Raw genomic sequence first — 18,681 nt, forward strand, 5'->3', positions numbered from 1 at the left:
TTGCCCCTCTGTGATTCTGGCAGAGCTATCCCTGATTTACACCCAAGTCCAGCTCGCCCTGAAGCCGGTGCGTGGGGCACGTGCGGCCACTCCAGCCATGAGCCCCTGTCCCCTACCCGTGCTGCCCAGCAAATGGCTTGTGATCTTAAAGTGTTTGTTTTCATGGGGATATAATAAATAAAATACCCACTGGGAACATGAGACAGCTGACGCTTGGCTCACTGTCTGGTCCTCTGCACTTTTTAGAGGTACTGGGATGTACTGGAAGAGGGGAGCGAACCAGGATTGGGACATGACATGCACTCTGCAGCCCTCGCTTGTGTTTTCTGGACCCTGAAGTTTGTCAAACTACAGTCTAACTGTTACAAGAACCCGATTTTCACTGGTACCGACAGAGACACCACAACTAGCAGGAATTTTGGTGCTGACCTCGGCGGTGGCAGTGCTGTGCAGCTGGGGGGTAGCAGGTGCTACAGGACCTACTAAGCGCGGTCACGATATGGTCCCAAAGCCATTCGCTGTTACAGAGATGAAAATCTGCCCCCAGAAAAGGAGAGAAACCTCAACCATCACTAAAAACTCAGCAAATCTACACACGATCCCCCCAGTTTCCCCAATTTTGGGGGGGCTTTGAAAGGTTTATTTGTCCTTAGAGTTGTGCTAAGATGGGGATGGACTGCAAGAATGATTGTTTTCCGAGAAGCTGTTTCTCCTCGTGTATTAATGAGATGTTTCCTTCCAGCATGATGCCAGACATGTGAGGGAAATACCCCCCACCAAACTCACACAAGGTCCCAATCAGTCGCTACAAAATCCAGGGGACAGGGCCCAGGGTGATGGTCCCTGGAGGGTCAGGGAGGACCCAGCTGGAGCCAGGGTCAGGGGCAGCCCACTGCCTTCCAAACACATCTCCATCCCCTTGGAAAGCAGACAGGGCTTCAGGGGGTGGTCATGCCCTTTTCTATGCCAGAAGGCATTGAGAAATGGCCAGCGGTGGTGGTGATTCCAGGGATGGAGAAAAGCAAGGAAAGCACCTGTCAAATATATAATATCTGGTGGCTGGTTCTGGATGACATTTCCCTTCGCTTCTGCAGAAGGGCTCTGAAGACCACTTGGAGTCTGTAGATCTCAGCCCATGCCCCAGCACCACCAGCAAGGCAGTTTTGATAGATTTTAGTCCTTTTTGCTCCCTCTGTAAAGGTATTTTCTCTCGGTGTGTGCAGGAACAGGTGAAAACTGCGCCAGGAAGCAAAGGGTTAATACTACTTCCATGCTCCTGAGCGGTAAACTGTCTGCAAACTCTGCACTCCAAGGTCCTCTCCAAATTTAATCCCAAAGAGGAAGGCACTGTTTCACCGAGATTAAGCAGATTTGCAGATTAAGCATATTAAATTAAAATTAAATTTGTCGTCTCGAGGAAGGGGGGTGGATTAAACAAAAAAAGAAAAAAAGAGGAAAAAAAGAAGAAAAAGTTGCCCTTTACCCATAGGTGTCTTTAAGTTTATTTCCCAAACGCTTTCCTCAGCCCCCTGTCAAACTGCACACGTTCCTGTCCGGAGGGGTTTAAAAGTGATTCAAACTCTTGGGGAAGCACAGACATTTTAATTTCATCTGGTGCAGTGACTCTTGAGACCAACTGCACACACTATCTGCCAGCGAAGGAAACCATTGGGCTGAAAAGAAAAATAATAAAAAAAAAAAAAAAAAGAAAAGAAAATCAACCCCAGTGTTCTGCTTTCTAAATCCTTGATACAGCACATTACTCATCAAGGAAACAGCCGCGCGGATCGGTCAAGAACGTGAAGGAAAAAAAAAAAAAGATTGAGGGACTCACCAGAGCGTAGACTGAACTCAGTACGGAGCAGCAGAGGATCAAACCCAGGCTGTGATAAACCAGATATGATCCCATATCCAAGAGGCTTCTTCCAGCATCCAAGCTCGCTCAGGGAAGTCGGAGGACGAGAGGTCTTCCAGCGCTCCGCTTGCAGATGATTTCTCCTTCTCTTCCTTCCCTCCCACCCCCCCCCCACCCCCCCCTTTTCCAGAATTTGTGTTTGATTGTTTGTTTGTTTCCACAGTTTGTTGGGTTGGTTGGTTGGGGGGTTTTTTTAGCCAGAAAGGCACATGACAAGAAAACCCGGTCTTTTGCTTCGTTTTCTCATGGCTGGGGATCTGGGCAGCTCCCGAAATGCAGCCGATGAGCCCATGTGAAGCGGAGCCACTTCGCTCCCTTCAGAGCTCCAGCCCCTGGTGCTGTTTGTTTTCCGTGTGCATCTGTCTCACAGCAGAAAAAAATCACATCCATATGTCAAAAACTGCTCTTCTGTTTCCTTTTTATGAGGCAGTGGGAAGTTCAAATAATTTCTTTGTCAAACGCAAACACCCAGAAAAGAGGGAGAGAGAGAGAGAGGGAGGGAGGGAGCGAGAGGGAGGGAGGGAGAAGGCGAGAGAGGGGTGGAAGGGGTGGGAGATTGGAGAGGGTGGGGGAGGCTTTTAACCACTGCTTTATTTTTAGATCCCGTAATTTTATCTTTTAGGTTTCAGAGGGGTTTGGAAGGAAAAAAAAAAAAAAAAAAAAAAGAAAAAAAAGGCTTTTTTTTTTTTTTACTCTTCTTCTCTTTTCGGCGTGCAAACAAATCGCCAAGTCGAAAGTTAAAAAAAAAAAAAAAAAGCGAAAACTTGGAAATATTTTCACTCGGCAATTACCTTTTCGCAAACAGTGGGTACTCGGGGGGGGGGGGAGGGAAGGGGGGGGGATTTTTGCTTGAATATCCCGGCGCGTTTCAGCTCCACAATAGGTTTTATTCTGCCAGCCTTCCAGGTCGCAGTGTGTTTTAGTTACAAATAGGGATTTTTTTCCTTCTCTCTCTCCCCTCTCCGTCTCAAAGGATCTGCAGTTTCAAAAAGCCGATTGAGTACGGCATGAAAGCGTGGGGCTGAGAGATCCCCCCCCCTCACCCCTTTAAGTAGCTTATTTTAGATTTTTTATTATTTTTCTCGCGGCAAAACCACTTTTCACTGACTCTGAGAAAATGTTCTGAAATCCTCATTTTTTTATTTTTTTATTTATTTTTTTTAATTTTTTTTTTTTCCACTCGCGCACTCCGCGTGGGCACAAAATCCTCCATCCCGTGCCCAGGAGGAGCCTCTCGAAAGCCGAGGAGGGGAGTTTGCAGCCTCCCGGGGCTCCGCTCAGCATCGCCCGGGGCTGGGGGCGGGGGACGGGATGCGCGGAGCCACCGCTGAGCGCCCCGGGGAGAAACAGCCACCGCCCGCCGCCCGGAGCCCATCGCTCCTCCGCTTGCTTCCCCCCGGCCCCCCCCCCACCCCACCCCCCCCCCCCCAACCCCCAACCACCCACCTTCCCCTGCCTGGATTCCACCACTTTTCGGGAGTTTCAGGGCAGGGATGTTACAACCGGGAGGTTTCATTCATAAAACTACCAGCAAGAAAAAAAAAGAAAAGTTAAAAAAAAAATTTAAAAAGCCCCCTCACTCCTCGCAAAACCAAACTCTTGGGGGTTTTATGTTATTCAAAAGCTGAAAGCTGTCTCCAGCAACCATCCCTTTATCAATTTTTCGACGTGGGAGGAGAAGCGAGGAGGGGAGGGGGCTAAAAATCATGACAAGGATGCAACAGGCGGGCAAACACCCGTCTCCGAGTTTAGGGCTGACTCATTGGGAGAACTTTGGAAGAAGTCAAGTAGTGGTGGTTATGCTTTTTTCCTTTTTTTTTTTTTTTCTTTCTTTCCTTGCAGAAGTAGGGAATATTTAGGAGCTGAACGGCGGCAAGGAGGAGGGGGAAAAAAAATATAAATAAATAAAAAGCCAGCCTCCTCTCTAAGGTCTATCACAGAGCAGACGGTAAAAACATCAAGTTTTCGCAGAGTGGAGCTGTGTGCATTTCTGTTTTATTTTCTGGAGCGAAGAAAAAAAAAAAAAAAAAAAGAAGAGCGAGAAAGGAAAAAAAAAAAGAAAACCCCAAACCTCTACAGTCGGTTTGTTTGCTTGCTTTTTTTTTTTTTGCCTTTTTTTTTTTTTTTTTTTCACAGCCCCATGGCTGTGAATAGGTGCCTTCAGCTAATTTTATGAAAAGGGGCTCTTTCCAAGGCTAAGGTAGAGTAGGGCTTCCTGTAAGAAGAGAGAGAGAGAGAGGGGAAAAAAAAAAAAAGAAAAAAAAAAGAAAAAAGTTCTGCTCTTGATGCAATCTTTTCCTCCTCCCTCCGCCTCCTCCTTCTCCTCTTCCTCTTCTTCTTCCTCCTCCTCCTCCTCCTCTTCTCCCTGCCAGCCCCAGCGGGTGTCCCCAGCTCTGGGGGGAGCGAGGCAGGTATTAATCACCCCCCCCCGCCTGGACCCCATTGGTTGGTGACTAATGGACTGGGAAGCACGGGGTCACTCCTGCATCCGTCCCACCCCATCCCACCCCCCCCCAGTCCCACCCCTGTCCCAGCCCCTTCCCTCCAGCTCCAGGCGACACACTCCTCCAGTTAGGCAGTGCATACTATGGGACTGGGGGGGAGGAAGAGGAGGAGGGAGGGTGAGATGAGGGGAAGGGGGGGGTGCTGGGGGCTGGGGGGGTTTAAAACCACCCCCCCCCACCCCCCCATCATTTGGAGGCTAATCCCAAATCTGTTTTTCAAGCTTTTGCATAAAAGATATTTATTGGGGAGAAGGGGGTCAAGAACGATGGGGGGGGTGGGGGTTGGTTGGTTCTTTGGGGAAGCCCTGGGCGGGTATTTCCACCTCTGCTGGGGTTTGTTTCATGGGGTCTGACCCATTCCACTCGCCTGAGGGTGGGGGGGTGGGGGGTGGGGGCTGGGGGTGGGACAGCCCCTGTCCCCAGGGGAGCCCAGCATCTGTGTGTGTTTAAGTATGGGGCAGACTGAGCAAATATGTACTCAGGGCTCTATAGTCTTTCTGAGAAGGAGGAAGAAAAAAAAAAAAAAAAGAAACCCACTGCAAAGTTTTCAGGGGCCCCATCGTAGCTCCCTTGATGGTTTTTATTTCTAGGAGAGAGGGGAGAAGGAGGAGAAAACCTCATATATTAAAATGCCCCCACCTCCTGCCGCTACTGGGAGTGGTGATGTAAGTAAACCAGGATCCCATATGGTTTAGGGGATGGTCACATCCAGGCCTTGCCCCCCTGCTCTGTATCCTGCTGGGTGTGGGACTGGACCAGGGATGCCTCTGGGATGATATTTCTCCCCCAAATCATTTAATGATTAAAGGCAGCTATTACTGAACTGCTGAAGCTGCACAAGAAGGAAGTTGTTCCCTCCAGCCCCAGTTTAAAGCTTGCCCAAGAAGCACAGTTGGGGAATCTTACTGGCCGTGTCTCACTCTCGTGGCTTCCAAGACTATGAAGGATGTTTTCCTGGATCCTCTTTATCCACAAGCAAAATAATCTCACACCTCAGGACTCCCTAGACCCAAAGTCAACCCGGGTATAATAGTCAAGGCATGCTTCATTTCTCCCTGCCTGTTCCCTTCTGGGAGGATGGGAAGTGCAAAGGCTGGAGTTATTCTTCAGACGGATGAGCATCAGATGTGCTGCAGCGAAGTGTAAAGGTGGGGTTTCCCCTCCTCCCAATTTCTCAAAACACAAGGGAGGACAGAGAAGGTGCTGCCCCACAACCCCATCTCTCTCTCAGAAGCAGACGTAAGAATGAATCTAAAGTGTAGTTGACAGCTCAGCGTCACTCATGTAGGTTTTTGCCACTGCTGCAGATGAGTTCAGGTCCACTGGAGAGGTCTCCTTGGATGCCACCCTGCTCATCTCGTCACCTTTTCTATCCTCTAGGCAGGGCAGGAATGCAGGACAGAGCTGAAGAGCAGCACTGTACGGGTGGTTGGTACAGATGTCCTCTAAAGTCAGAGCAAATCACGTCCAGGGACTCCCAGTACCAGAAGTGAGCATCTTTACCATTCATGTGACCCCAAAACAACCTCCCCAGCTCTCTTCCCCACATAAAAAGGGACCCTGTCTGGACTCAGGGGGTGCAGATAATCAGGCCCTGCAATCTGAGGCCCTGCCATCCTTGGAAATTGTGATTTATGCAAGGTTAGACGACAAACAGCTCTACTGCTCAAGTTTATTTTTGAGCAGGTGCTTCAGAAAAATGTTTTTGTCATCTCCCATCATCCCCAAACACTGTCTATGCTCTCTGCCTTGGTTACAAGAGGATCCTTTCTCTCTCTACAGACTTTTGAAGCTGAGATGGATTATTCTGCATGTCCAGATGCCTGGTTTGGTTTGGGATGATGCATGCGAGTGTGTGAGGTCCCTGCTTGGAAGTTTTCCCATTGGAGGACTCCGTTCTCCTTAGCAGATCCGTCCCAGGCTTATATTCCTATCAAGGCAAAGGTAATTTGGACACCTAAGTTTTGTTTTGTTTTTCTTTCAGATTGTATCCATGAACGTGTGTATAACGAACCAAGAAGGAATGTGGCACTAAAAGAAGCCTTTGTAATGTTGCTATTTTAAGGACACCCTTGGGGATAGCACGGGTTGAAATGAGTTTCTCCAACATCTTACAACAAATCCCTCCAAATGTTTAGATCCTTCTACTGATGTAAAAGAGCATCCAAAATTTTTCCGGCATTTTGGCCACAAATGATCACTATTGGGAATCGTCTTCATACTGTAGCTAAGTTTTACACTGCGTAATAGTAAACCTCTCCACTCCCTGGGTTGTTTTCTTCCCAGCTGGGTGAATGTTTCCCTTCTGCAGGAGCTGAAATCCCATCCTGGATAAAAAGCCTCCTGTCCTTTCTCTCCTGGGTCACTCGGGTTCAGCGCAACATCACGACTTACGTCAGCCAAAGCCATTGATCGGGGAGGGAAAGGTCTGAAAGGATGGTGCTGGCAGCCACGCTGCAAAATTCCCTCGTTGTGTAAGAAGTCGGTCCAATGGCCAAGTGTTGTGGAGGGTGAGGTGGCCTTTCCTGCTCTATTCCCACTTGGCTATGGCTTGTGTTTTGTATGCAAAAGTCAAGGCCAAAATATACAAGAAGGACCTTTGGTTAAATTACGTTTGTGCATCAGGCCAAGTGGCCATCGTGGATTTCTGGCCGCAGTCGCTGTGTGTTTTGTATGTGGTGCAAAGAAGAGAGTTTTGATGTCACCATTTTCTTTTAAGAGGAGAAGAGAGGAGAAGGGAAGGGAAGGGAAGGGAAGGGAAGGGAAGGGAAGGGAAGGGAAGGGAAGGGAAGGGAAGGGAAGGGAAGGGAAGGGAAGGGAAAGGAAGAGAAGAGAAGAGAAGAGAAAAGAGAAGAGAAGAGAAGAGAAGAGAAGAGAAGAGAAGAGAAGAGAAGAGAAGAGAAGAGAAGAGAAGAGAAGAGAAGAGAAGAGAAGAGAAGAAGGCCTGATACTGTGCTATTTGTACAAGGCTGAAGTCATAACTCTAGGCTGAGATGCCTGTGAAAGCCCTGCATGATGGCTTCTTTGTTGGCTCGTAAGGGAAATATCTGCGCTGGGTCTTATGGACAAAATCCAAGGTGAAAATCTCTGTCAAAGCAAAATTAAAAGACATATGAGGGTCCTGAGGGTATGTCATGAGCCCTTCCATAGTTTACTTCTTGGTGCCTCAGTTTACCTGTGATGTAGTGTTACCGAAGTTGACAGCCTGTATTTGTATTGCCAGTGGAGGTCAGGACCTCCACATCTTTGCTGTCAAACAACTCTGTGACCCGGATGAGACTGTCCTGCTTCAAAGCTCCTGCTCCTTATGCCTTGGATAGTCTTACCTGGAGATCTGCCTTGTGGGAAAGGAAGGGCAAGGCTGGATGTTCAGCCCAAAAACCAGTGGCTCAGTTGAAGTCTCCTTGCAGGGGGACAGGGGCTTTCACATCACCAGTAAGGAGGTGTGAGAAAAAAGGTGGAATAGAGGAAGCTGTCAGAGAGGAGTTTGTGGAGACGGACTCAAGAACAGGGACACCTAAGAGGTGCCACAATACATTGAAAACACTGTTAGAGATGTTCTCACTCAGTAGCTTCCCGATCAAACACAGACCCAATTTGCTAAACTGAAGAAGGGGGATGGTATTTTATGCAACAGTTACAGCTGCAGATGCAATTTTTGGCCTCACATCAGACCAAACGTGCATCTGCCCATCATTATCACCAGTGTAAATGATGCCGTCAGATGAAGTGAGACAAATTTTGGGGCTTTTTTTGTCAAGCAGAAAGGAATCCGTCTGAATATCAGGATGGGTAGGCTGTTAGACCTCAGTAGGTCTCAGTCCTGCTCTCTCCTACTGCTCCACTCACAACCTTTCAGACAGTCACCACTGCTCTCAGCCTTCAGAGTGGGGTTTCCCTGAGAGATCTTCTCCAGAAAGCCAACCCATCTTGATATCAAGGCTTCCAGGGATGGTAGATTACATCCGCACTGTCCTTCCCTTGAAACACAGGAGCAACCGTTGGTTAGTCACCCAAAATGTAGGAAAAACAGCCCCCTTTTTGTCTAAGCTGTGGTTTGGTTGCTGCTCCTTACTCTGACTTTCTCCATCAGCACCTAGCACCCAAGGAACAGGACTGCCCTCCAAGTGAGTACCAGGACAAGGAAAATACACTTGTTTTTCTCATATAACCTAAGTGAACAACCATTGAGTCCTCATGAAGAGCTGGAGGTGAGAGTCTATACTGTTAAAATACTTCCTAGAGCGATATTTTGGTTTTCAGCAGTTTTCTTTTTTGCTTTGTTTTGATTCCTTCTAAACCCTGCCTCCCTGCCTCCATATGATAGGAAATCAACCTAAGCAAAAATATTAATCTTGGTGAAAAAAAGGGGTTTAGGTATAGGAGAAATATAAAAATAAATTTTAAAAATAGCTTTTATCTGCAAAGGTTTATTATCTCTCTAGGTAGCAGTACATAGGACCCCTTGTGATCAAAAAAAGTGTGGCCAGCAGGTTGAGGGAGGGGATTCTGCCCCTGTGCTCCACTCTGCTGAGACCCCACCTGGAGTACTGCGTCCAACTCTGGAACCCCTAACATAAGAAGGACATGGGCCTGTTGGAGCCGGGCCGACGAGGCCACGGAGATCTGCAGGGGCTAGAGACCCTCTGCTGTGGGGACAGGCTGAGAGAGTTGGGGGTGTTCAAGCTGGAGAAGAGAAGGCTCCGGGGAGAACTTAAAGCCCCTTCCAGTCCCTAAAGGAGCTCCAGAAAAGCAGGGAAGGGACTCCGGATCAAGGAGGGGAGCCATAGGATGAGGGGGAACAGTTTTAAACTGAAAGAGGGGAGATTTAGATTAGATATTAAGAAGAAATGTTTTACACTGAGGGTGGTGAGCCCCTGGCCCAGGTTGCCCAGAGAAGTTGTGACTGCCCCACCTCTGGAGGTGTTCAAGGCCAGGTTGAATGGGGCTTTGAGCAACCTGGTCTGGTGGGAGGTGTCCCTGCCCAGGGCAGGGGGTTGGAACAAGAAGATCTTTAAGGTCCCTTCCAACTGAAACTGTTCTATGATTCTATGATTCTATGAATAAAAGACATAGGTGGACTAAAGAGACTGTACACCTCTTCTAACATGTTGTAGTAATGGCTTACAAGGTGCCACAGCAGCCACATCCATCTTCTTTCAGGCCTGTGTCCTTTCTTGAGCTATTCCAGGGACTACAAACATGCTAAAAGCTTTATGTGCTGTAATCAGGAGGACCATGAGATGGGACAAAAGTCTTATGAACCTACAGTTCATGGGATGAGGCATCTATGTTGACTTCCACCTATCAGCTTTGTTCTCAGTGGTAACTCCTTCCAGTTGGAAATGTATACCTGAGACCTTGAATATGTCCAGTCAACAGGGTACTTCTCTCTGTGTATATGGATTTGGGGCAGACTTGGGAGGTGGTGCACACAGCCACTGGCAGGTGGAGTGGTGAGAGAGGAGATTTCTGGGTCATGCCTTGGCGTTCTGGTCTGAGTAGCTGGGATTGAGTCATATCCATGGGGCTGGGGGCTCTGAGTGAGAAGATGCAGAAAGTGTGTCAGCAGGAGGATCACAGGGCTGAAACTCGTTTGTGAGAAGGTGGAGACGAGGCACGTGGGCTGGAGGGCTTGGTTTAAGGCAGAGAAAGGAGTGTTGGAGGTGAAGAAGAGCTCTCCCCTGACAACAGTCAGATCCAGAGGTATTTTCTATCTTAAGCAGGCCAGGTGAATAACAGTTGGGCTAGCAAAGAAACAAGCAACAGAGACTGTAGCCAGTGGCTTGAGACAGTGACCTTCAGCCGAAACAAAGCTGTACTCTTCAATTTTTCATTATGAAACAGGTTTGATTCATAAGCTTTTGTGAGCACTTCCATGAAACAGGACTGAAGGCATGCAGGTAGGTCATGGATCATCTTCCTAAGCGATGGCCTTGGCCTCCATTTGGTTGCATTTTTGGAATGATGAGGGGATATGTGTGCCTGTCTCCCAGCCTCTCCTCTTCTATGTATCCCTGGAAATGCCAGCCTTTGGTGAACTCCAGGTGAGCAGATGGAACAGATTGGATCTGAATCCTGGGCTCTTCTCTTACTCTTCTTCTGTTGCTCTCCTTGCTGTACATCTGACCTGTTATGAGCCCAGGTGGACATGGGCAGGATGAAGATCAGAGTCTGGCCTCTGGATTGGGTAGGACTGGGAAATGCAGCTCTAACTTGCACTGTCTTGTGTCGATCCCTCAGTCTTTGGGTTGGGCAGAAGTCATCAGCATTCAGCACTGTCTGTTTTGCTTCTTCACTTGTCTGCTGTGAGGAGAAACTGGTGAGTGGGTGAGGACAAGAAGGAACAGGGTGAGCATTGCAACTCCTCTCATTACCATTGAGGTTTCCCCCATGCCAGTGACTGATTTGCCTTTCAGGTCATTCACCACGGCTTTATCTTCTTTGCAGAGCAGCAAGTGATGCTGCTTTTGGCTTGTTCTCTTTTTTATCCTTCCTAGGGAGTGTCTTTTGTGATTTACCAGCTCCGTTGTTCAAAACAGCAACGTGAGTTGAGAGGCTTTACACTACATTTCACATGTAGTTGCCCTGCCTGCTGCTCATGACAGTTTAGCGATTTCTGTGATTTCTGCACACCACTGAACAATCTCATTCCCACCCTAAGGGGGATGTGAGTGTCTCGAGCCTGCATAATTTTCTCATATGCACAAGGTCTTTTTTTTACTCTTTTTTGAAATTATTCTTCCCTCTCCTCCTCACCTGCCACATGTGTGACAGACTGGATGTCTCTGGGCTTGAGTCAAATTGTCCTTTTTTCACATTGCTGTTCAACCCACAGTCAGAACCAAGAGCAAACTCCAGTTCGGAGGTGAGCAATAAAACCCCCTCAGAAACTGCCAGGGGCCGAAACAATTTGGCAAGCTTTGCAGAAAAACTGCCAGCATGGAACGACAAGATGGGAGCATTACTTCAACAGAAGAAGCTCTGATTAGCAGATTATCGCTTAAGTGATGTTGATCCCAGCCACGCTGCCGTCCAAATGAGCCCTTTCACAGCTGCCAGCTGCACTGCGGAGTCATGCACGTAAATAAGTGGGCCGGATCCTTTGCTGGCATGAGTTGAGGCAGCTTTGATGGACCGTCATGGAGTTACAACAGCTGGAGAAGTCTGGCTATAACGGGGCGTCTGACTCGCTCCTTAAACTTCCTCGAGAGCTTGTGAATGAGAGCGCATAAAACAGAGGGATGGCTTCTCCCACTCCAACAGCATTAAAAACACAGCATGCCACAGCTGCAGGGACCCTCTAAACTTTGATTGTGCCCAATGGCTGTTGGACAAGTCATTCTTTGTAAGTAATACTTTGTAAGTAATAAAAAATTTATTTTTTTTAATCGCAGATACGAGACTCTGCAGCCCTGGCTGTAATGCACTCAGAGCCAGTGTGCAAAAGCCTGTGCAAGCGGGTTGAAAGAAGCTGGAATCACCTTATCACTAACTGTAAGAGAGATCCTTGCTGAGTCAGATAGGGGAATGATGAGGGATATATATATATTTATTTATTTATTACAGTTGCTGAGCTTGTAACCTGTTCCCTGGGACCATAAACCAGTATATAGAGTCTTGCCCTCATGAAGCTTTATTTATCTCTGATGAGTCTGTTTAGCTCAACGTGTGGGAAGCATGTGAGGGACTTTCATGAACAGCCTTGGGTTGAGCTTTCCCCAGAGTTCACAGTCCATTTCAGCTCTGATAAGTGTTCAAAGGTGATGGCCTGAAGCCTGCAGAGCTGGCAGCAAGGGATGGGGCTGGGGGGAACAAGCTCTCTTTGTGAGGCTGTTGGAGCTTGTTCCTGCAAACTGGAGACAACGCAAAGCCGCAGCTTGCTGGCATGCCTGTGTATTGAATGAAATCTTTCATTGGGTTCCCCAAACAGTCTAGGAAGATCCTCAACCTTTGTCCTGAACAGGACTGCAGCCCTGTCCAGGTTACCTCAGACCACAAATGTCAGTGACTTCAAGCCCTGGTAATTCTTAGGTTATTGGGTTGAATCCTGATTTGTCAGCGTAACCCTGCTGTAGACTTGGACTTTTCAACCTAGAAAAGAAGGTATTGTAGAAGGGGAGGGCAAAAGGTAGGAGACAGATCTGTGAAAATGATGAAGGCGGCCACTGAGAAATAGTGATTTGGTATCTCTCCCAGTAAAGAGACTGGGAACACAATCTGGCCTAGTTAAAGATGTCCCTGCTTACTGCAGGGGGGTTGGACTAGGTGAGCTTTAAAGGCCCCTTCCAACCCAACACATTCTATGATTCTATGTTTCTAACACAGGACTGAAAATTTTGGGGTAGGTGCAAAGCAAACAAAAGGAGGTGGCTCTTCACAGGCAGGTGGTGAAGCTATGAAACTCTTTGCACAGGATCTCATTTGCATGGATTCGAAATGTGATTAGATGAGTTAACGGAAGGAAAAAATATTCAAGACTTTTAAACACTAGTGTAACGTCTGTGCCCTGGGAGGTCTCTGAGTTTGGGATTACTGAGGTCTGGGGAAGTACGTGGGAAACCATCAGTACATGTTCACGCTGTTCTTTTGGTAGTTAATAGTCCTGCTAGTAGTTATCAGTACAGCACATTGTTCAGTCACTATCCATCACGAGTGCTGTTGGAGATAGGGTACTCTGATAGGCGGATTTTCCGTCTGAGCTGGATCAGCAATTCTGGGGTAAAAAAAAAAAAAAAAGAACAAACTGGTGATTTTCCAGTCACACAGACGGCGAACTCAGCCCCTGAACAAGTCCATCCCTCTCTGAGAGACCAATAGTTGGAGAACTGTGAGCAGGCACATGTTCCTGGTCCTGCATGCATCCTGTCCATCTGCACTGCTGCTCCTCCAACAGCCCATGGACCATGTGCAGTCAATCCCTCTGGGTCTGCCCCAGGTCACGTGTGACCTCCCACTGGCTGCTCAGCTGGAAAGCTGGTAATATTAAAAGATGTGATCTCAGGAGTCATCCTTTTCCCTGGGTTTTGGCAGGACCAGTCTGAATCTGGCTCCTGCTCTCTGGGACAGGTAATCTTAGCATTGTGTCTGCTCCCACAAAGCCTGGAGATGGTCTTGCCATGGGTCCTGAGAGTCATGGAGCCTGCTTATGTTGCCTCTACCACCAAAACCTGAAGCACTGCCCCTGGTTACCACAGCACTGACTCCTCTCTTGAGGTGGGAGAAAAGCCTCTAACTGAAAACAAGGCTTTATGTCTTGATTTGGAGGCTCAAGTGTCTGAAAATCTGAGTTTTAGCTGCACTGTGGTGTTCAAGTCACGTGGCTTTTGTTTGCAGCTCTTGAACTTCCGTATGCCTTTCTTTCATGCACAGAGAAAAGGCTTGGCTGGTTTCTCGGTCCTCATAAAGTCTCCTTTATCAATGTAAATTATTTTTAAAAAGTCATCTCTGATTGAAGCTTCTAGCCTGCATCAGGCAAAACTGAAAAAAAAAAAACAAAAAACAACCCAAACCCATATATTTTCAGTGCCAATCACTGCAGACTCAATGAAGTATCTGATTATTTTAAGCGACACGATTACACTGTCCTGTAACATAAACTCTGAAAGAAAGCATCCTGGGGTACAGCAATAAAATAAAAATACCAGCATTTACACACTAGAAGAAACACAGTAAAATTCAAGCTGGTCTTGCAGAAATGGAGATAATATCCTTCTCTCATTGCGATTAGTTAGCACTTCATATAATTATTTTATTTTAAATGGAAAGAAGAAACTAAAGCATGGGAGAAGTGCCACCAGCTATTTGGGACAGATTTGTAAACATAATTTATGCAGTAAATTATGTGTAAGTCTTAATGAGCAGCTCTTTTCTTTGTGCGTGTGGGAGTTTTTTTGTTCTGTTTTGTTTTGCTGTTGTTGTTGTTGTCCTGGAGGTCCAGAAAGAGTGAAAGAGGGTCCCATTTCCCCTTTGGCTGTAGGATTGACTTTGCCTTTGAGGTAGGACTTGCCATAGGGCTTGGTGGGAGTCAAAGCTGGGGAGTGAGATGTGGTCAGAAATCTCTGCACCCTTTGTATTCCCCATCTACACAGCTCACTGGGAGCAGCTGGAGGTTACTCTGAGTGTTGTCTGGATGAGGCTGATACATGTCCAAGCTCCCTACGCCACCGGTGCCCACAGAGAAAGACTCCTACATCTGGCTCAGGAGGGATGCTCCAGTTGGTCAACCTCTACATCTCCCTGGGATCGCTATGTCATAGAATCATAAAGTGGTTTAGGTTGGAAGGGACCTTAAAGATCATCTTGTTCCAACCCCCTGACGTGGACAGGGGCACCTCCCACTAGACCAGGTTGCTCCAAGCGCCATCCAGCCTGGTCTTGAACACCTCCGGGGCTGGGACAGCCACAGCTCCTCTGGAGAACCTGTTCAGTGCCTCACCATCCTCAGAGTGAAAAATTTTTTCCTCTTCCAGATTATGAGCTCTCCTTGTGGTGGTGAAGAAAAGGAAGGGGCTCTTTTGGCTGGTGTTCCACCTTGAACACAGTTTCTCCACTGTGGGCTCTTGGTCTTGAGTTTTTCATTAGCCTTTTGCTCGCTGAAACAGCAAATAGCAGATGACTCTGGTACCACAGAAATCAACTGCTTCCAAGATGTTGCTTGTGAGTGTCCCATATCCCACCTCTTGTCCTTAGAAAACCCCCCTCACTTGCCTGGCTTGTATCTCCTTCCAACCTGGTTTCTAGACCTGAAGAAGTCGCCACAGTCCCAGTCCCTGATCTATCCTTATTCACACATCCAATTATTAATGTGAAACCAATTTTACTTGCCATGGGAAGTCTTGCAACAGCCACGGGAGCTTTGTCTCAAAAATCGGCAGCAGGGCTGGTGTACGAGGGATGGTCCAAGGTTATAAGTAAGGCAGATTTTTAGATAGGTACGCTCTCTTTCCATAGACCATAGATGCAGCTGGAAAAACATGCAAATATTTTAACAGACAGGTCTGGAAGGAGATATTAAAAAAAAAAAGGCAGAAACCAGTGCTTTTGGGCTGAAAACCTTTGTTTTTTTCTATTCATATCTTGTACTTTTGTAAGAGAAATCCCCTTTTCCAAGAACCTCAAATTTATCAGAAAAGCTCTGTGTTTTTAAGGTCATATAATGACAGTTTGTCTGAAGCAGTAAACATGAGAGGATCTGTTCAGGGACAGAGACTTTCTGACCTTCCTTGTAAGTGGCCATGTCACTGAGCCTTCCACACAAAAATTTTGTGGTTAGGTCAATCCTTCTGTGCATTTTTTTCATCAGAAAATAAGTCTGGGTTTTTTGGTTGTTATTTTTTTTGGTTTTGTTTGTTTGTTTGTTTGTTTGTTTGTTTTGTATTCTAAGCTAATGAAACAAACTGGTTATTTTCTCCTGAAAGACCAACACAATGAAAGATGGTCCTCTTGCATCTTTGGTAAAAGCTACCCCAAACTCCTGTTTTCCTCCTAAATAAAAATAAACTTGGAGATTGCAGTGGCAAAAGATGAAGAGGAACATCACCAATTCTCTCAACTGGGGTTCATGAGGAAGCTGGCTTGCTCTTGTGCTGAAGGTGCACTTTGCAGGGAGGAACCAGGAAGGCAGAATAGCCCATTTCCTCCCCTCCCACCCCAATTCTAAGCTGAAAGCATTCAGAAAGCCAGCATTTGGCAGTTTTGCTTCTACCAAGTGTGAGGAGATGACAGTCAACCAAAGACTTGTGGAACATGTTGGTATGGAAGAAAACAGCTTTTATTTGGTCAATATTAGGAAAGAAAAAAGAATCATTCCAAGCTTTCTTTGCTGGCAGGTAAAAGTAGATTCAGTCCAGAATGGAGATAAAGTTGTAGCTTTTGAGAAAAGGTTGTGCTTTGCTTAAAAAAAAAGTGAGATGTATCTGCCTATTATATCTGCCACCACTCCTGGTGTCCAAGGCACCTCACATGTAACTAGGCAGATGTTGAACTGATGGACTCCAGACCCTAAAGTTAAATGAAATGACTTCTATCTCTAAAATCAGGAGAGATGAACCCAAATCCTACCTACTAAGGAAGGTCTGGAATTTATTCTCTCTCCAGTTCTGATTTTCATATGTAAAATGGGACTTTTTAATGTAGAAATAAATATATAAAGGTTATATAAAATATATTTAAATATCTGAAGAAATACATACAAATAAATAAAATACATTTAAAAACTATAAGAACACAACAACCCTGCTTTCTGCTCTGCTCCCCCTGCTCTTCATTTTCTTCTCTTTCTTGAGAGGTACAAGTGAGTTACGTCAGCTGGTAAAGAAGCATCATTTGTCCAGTGCAAGTGTAATGACCACAATATGACATTGATGCTGAAACGAAAAGCATCTGTCCCTCATTGAGAAATAATTGATTATGACCTAGAAGCTATCGCTAGGGCTATGCTGGTGTCTTAAATTTCTCCTCTCTCAGTATATAAATGGGACCTGTAACGTGCAGGGGAAGAGCACCATGTCACCAGGAAGAGCAACAGCGCTGTAGAGAGGGATGTGCCTTGTAGCAGCATTGCTTTCAAATGTAGTTCTACTCGTTTTCCTTCCCTCTGCCATTGCTCTTCACTGCAGCATCTCTCCTTCTCCATGACACAGCCAGCAACTCTCAGAAAAGGCCAGAATGTATCCTCAGGAATGTGGGGTCATGACGTTGAAGAAAGATGTTCCAGCAGGTGAGACCCAAGATGAGCTGCAGGAAGGGGATGGTGTGGAGTCAGGAATGAGAGGTGGGAGACAGTCTTTACATGAAAACCAGAAGGTCAGACCTTGGAGTGTGGTTTCTGGTTCAAAACCAGTAGATGATCCTTTTTCAACACGGTAGAATGGAAGTGGCACCACATGGAGAATGTCTCAAGGGGCAGCTGGATGCTCTTGGCTTCCCATAGACGATTACTGAGTGCTCTGAGTCCTGCTGTGTGTGTACAAGATGCGTCTCTTCCTTTTCATTATCTGGCATGAGCTCGGCACTCGGGGCTGGAAGGAAGCATCTCACCTTGTTCAGCCACCCATGGGGCAGACACCAAGGCTGTCTGAAGCATCCCTCAAACTATCATTAGTTAAATGAGATACTAAAGCTGGTCCCAAAGGTCTTTTGACTGTCGATCGGGAGTGGAATGCCTGCTTTTAGGAAATGATTGTAGAATAACACGCAGGCGAACTGGAAAGCACCTGGAGGAAAGCCAACAGAAAACAGAAGAGATTTCATATGTTGTCTGGGAGGAGAAAGCGAAAGATTTTTTTTTCTTTTTTTTCTTTTTCTTTTTTTTTTCCAAGGCTTGGAGACAAAGTAGCAGCCTCCTCTTCAGTTACAGAGAATAATAGCTGACTTCTTCAGGACTGCATGATGGACTCAGAGAAGGACATTCACAGCAGGAAACATACCTACAGTTAGATACCTGAATTTCCTGTACTTCAGCTCAAAATCATTAAGCTGGGGAGGGAGAATGCTAGCTGATTTGATCTTGTGCAATAGAAAAATAATTTAAAGTTGGAAATGTCTTTCCTCCTATCCCCACTATAACTAGCAATATGACTGCCAGGACCCTGAAATACCAATGTAATACAAATCTACTATTGCGCTCCTCTCTTCCACTAAATCATCTGGATGTGGAATGGTGAGCAAAAATCCATTATGAGTCCAGTGCAAAACCTGCCACGCTGTTTTTAAATTCTACTGCAGGTCTACAAATCTCTGGTGCCAGCTGTCATGTGAGGTAGTTTGAAGACAATGAACAAAAAAGTTCTGAGAGGCATCAGAAAGTTTGTGTCTCTGGCTGAAATACTTTCTTCTTTTTTGAAACTTTTATTGTGGGAATTAGGTTGTCTCCAGAGATGCTTTGAATGGGAACAAAGGTATACGACTGAACACATTTGAGTTATGAAAGCATTTTAGGATACAAATGGGAACATTAGAGCTGAAAAGTGAATTACCATTTGTATGCAATTCCCCCCCTCTCTCCCCCCCAGAAAATTGCTAGGGAAGAATTTGTGAATATGTAAGAAATAAGAAAATAAGCAGATAGGATAATCTAATTAATCCATCAAAATGAGAATCCTGAAGACTGAAATATTCTGAGGCTTCTTTGGATTTTATTTCCATAAAAGACCAGTGCTTTTCTGATAAGACGCTTCAAAAAACCTTTATTTTATCTAGAGGAGTAGAAGAGAAGATAATATAAGAGAGCTAAGTAACGAATACATTGACAGCTTAGAT

At 46.2% G+C, this 18,681-nt stretch overlaps 1 protein-coding gene across 1 annotated transcript in view; it reads right to left on the reverse strand.

The window, feature by feature from the left end:
• PTH1R (parathyroid hormone 1 receptor) overlaps positions 1-2,000 on the reverse strand; it is a 133,915-nt gene extending 131,915 nt beyond the window's left edge. Inside the window, exon 1 of the mRNA XM_063324222.1 lies at positions 1,835-2,000. Within this exon, the coding sequence (XP_063180292.1) occupies positions 1,835-1,909 (75 nt within the window). The 5' untranslated portion in view covers positions 1,910-2,000. The remainder of the gene's footprint in view (positions 1-1,834) is intronic.
• Between the last annotated feature and the right edge of the window lie 16,681 nt (positions 2,001-18,681).

The sequence above is a fragment of the Chroicocephalus ridibundus genome, chromosome 2 (genome assembly GCF_963924245.1).
Source record: "Chroicocephalus ridibundus chromosome 2, bChrRid1.1, whole genome shotgun sequence".
NCBI lineage: Eukaryota > Metazoa > Chordata > Aves > Charadriiformes > Laridae > Chroicocephalus > Chroicocephalus ridibundus.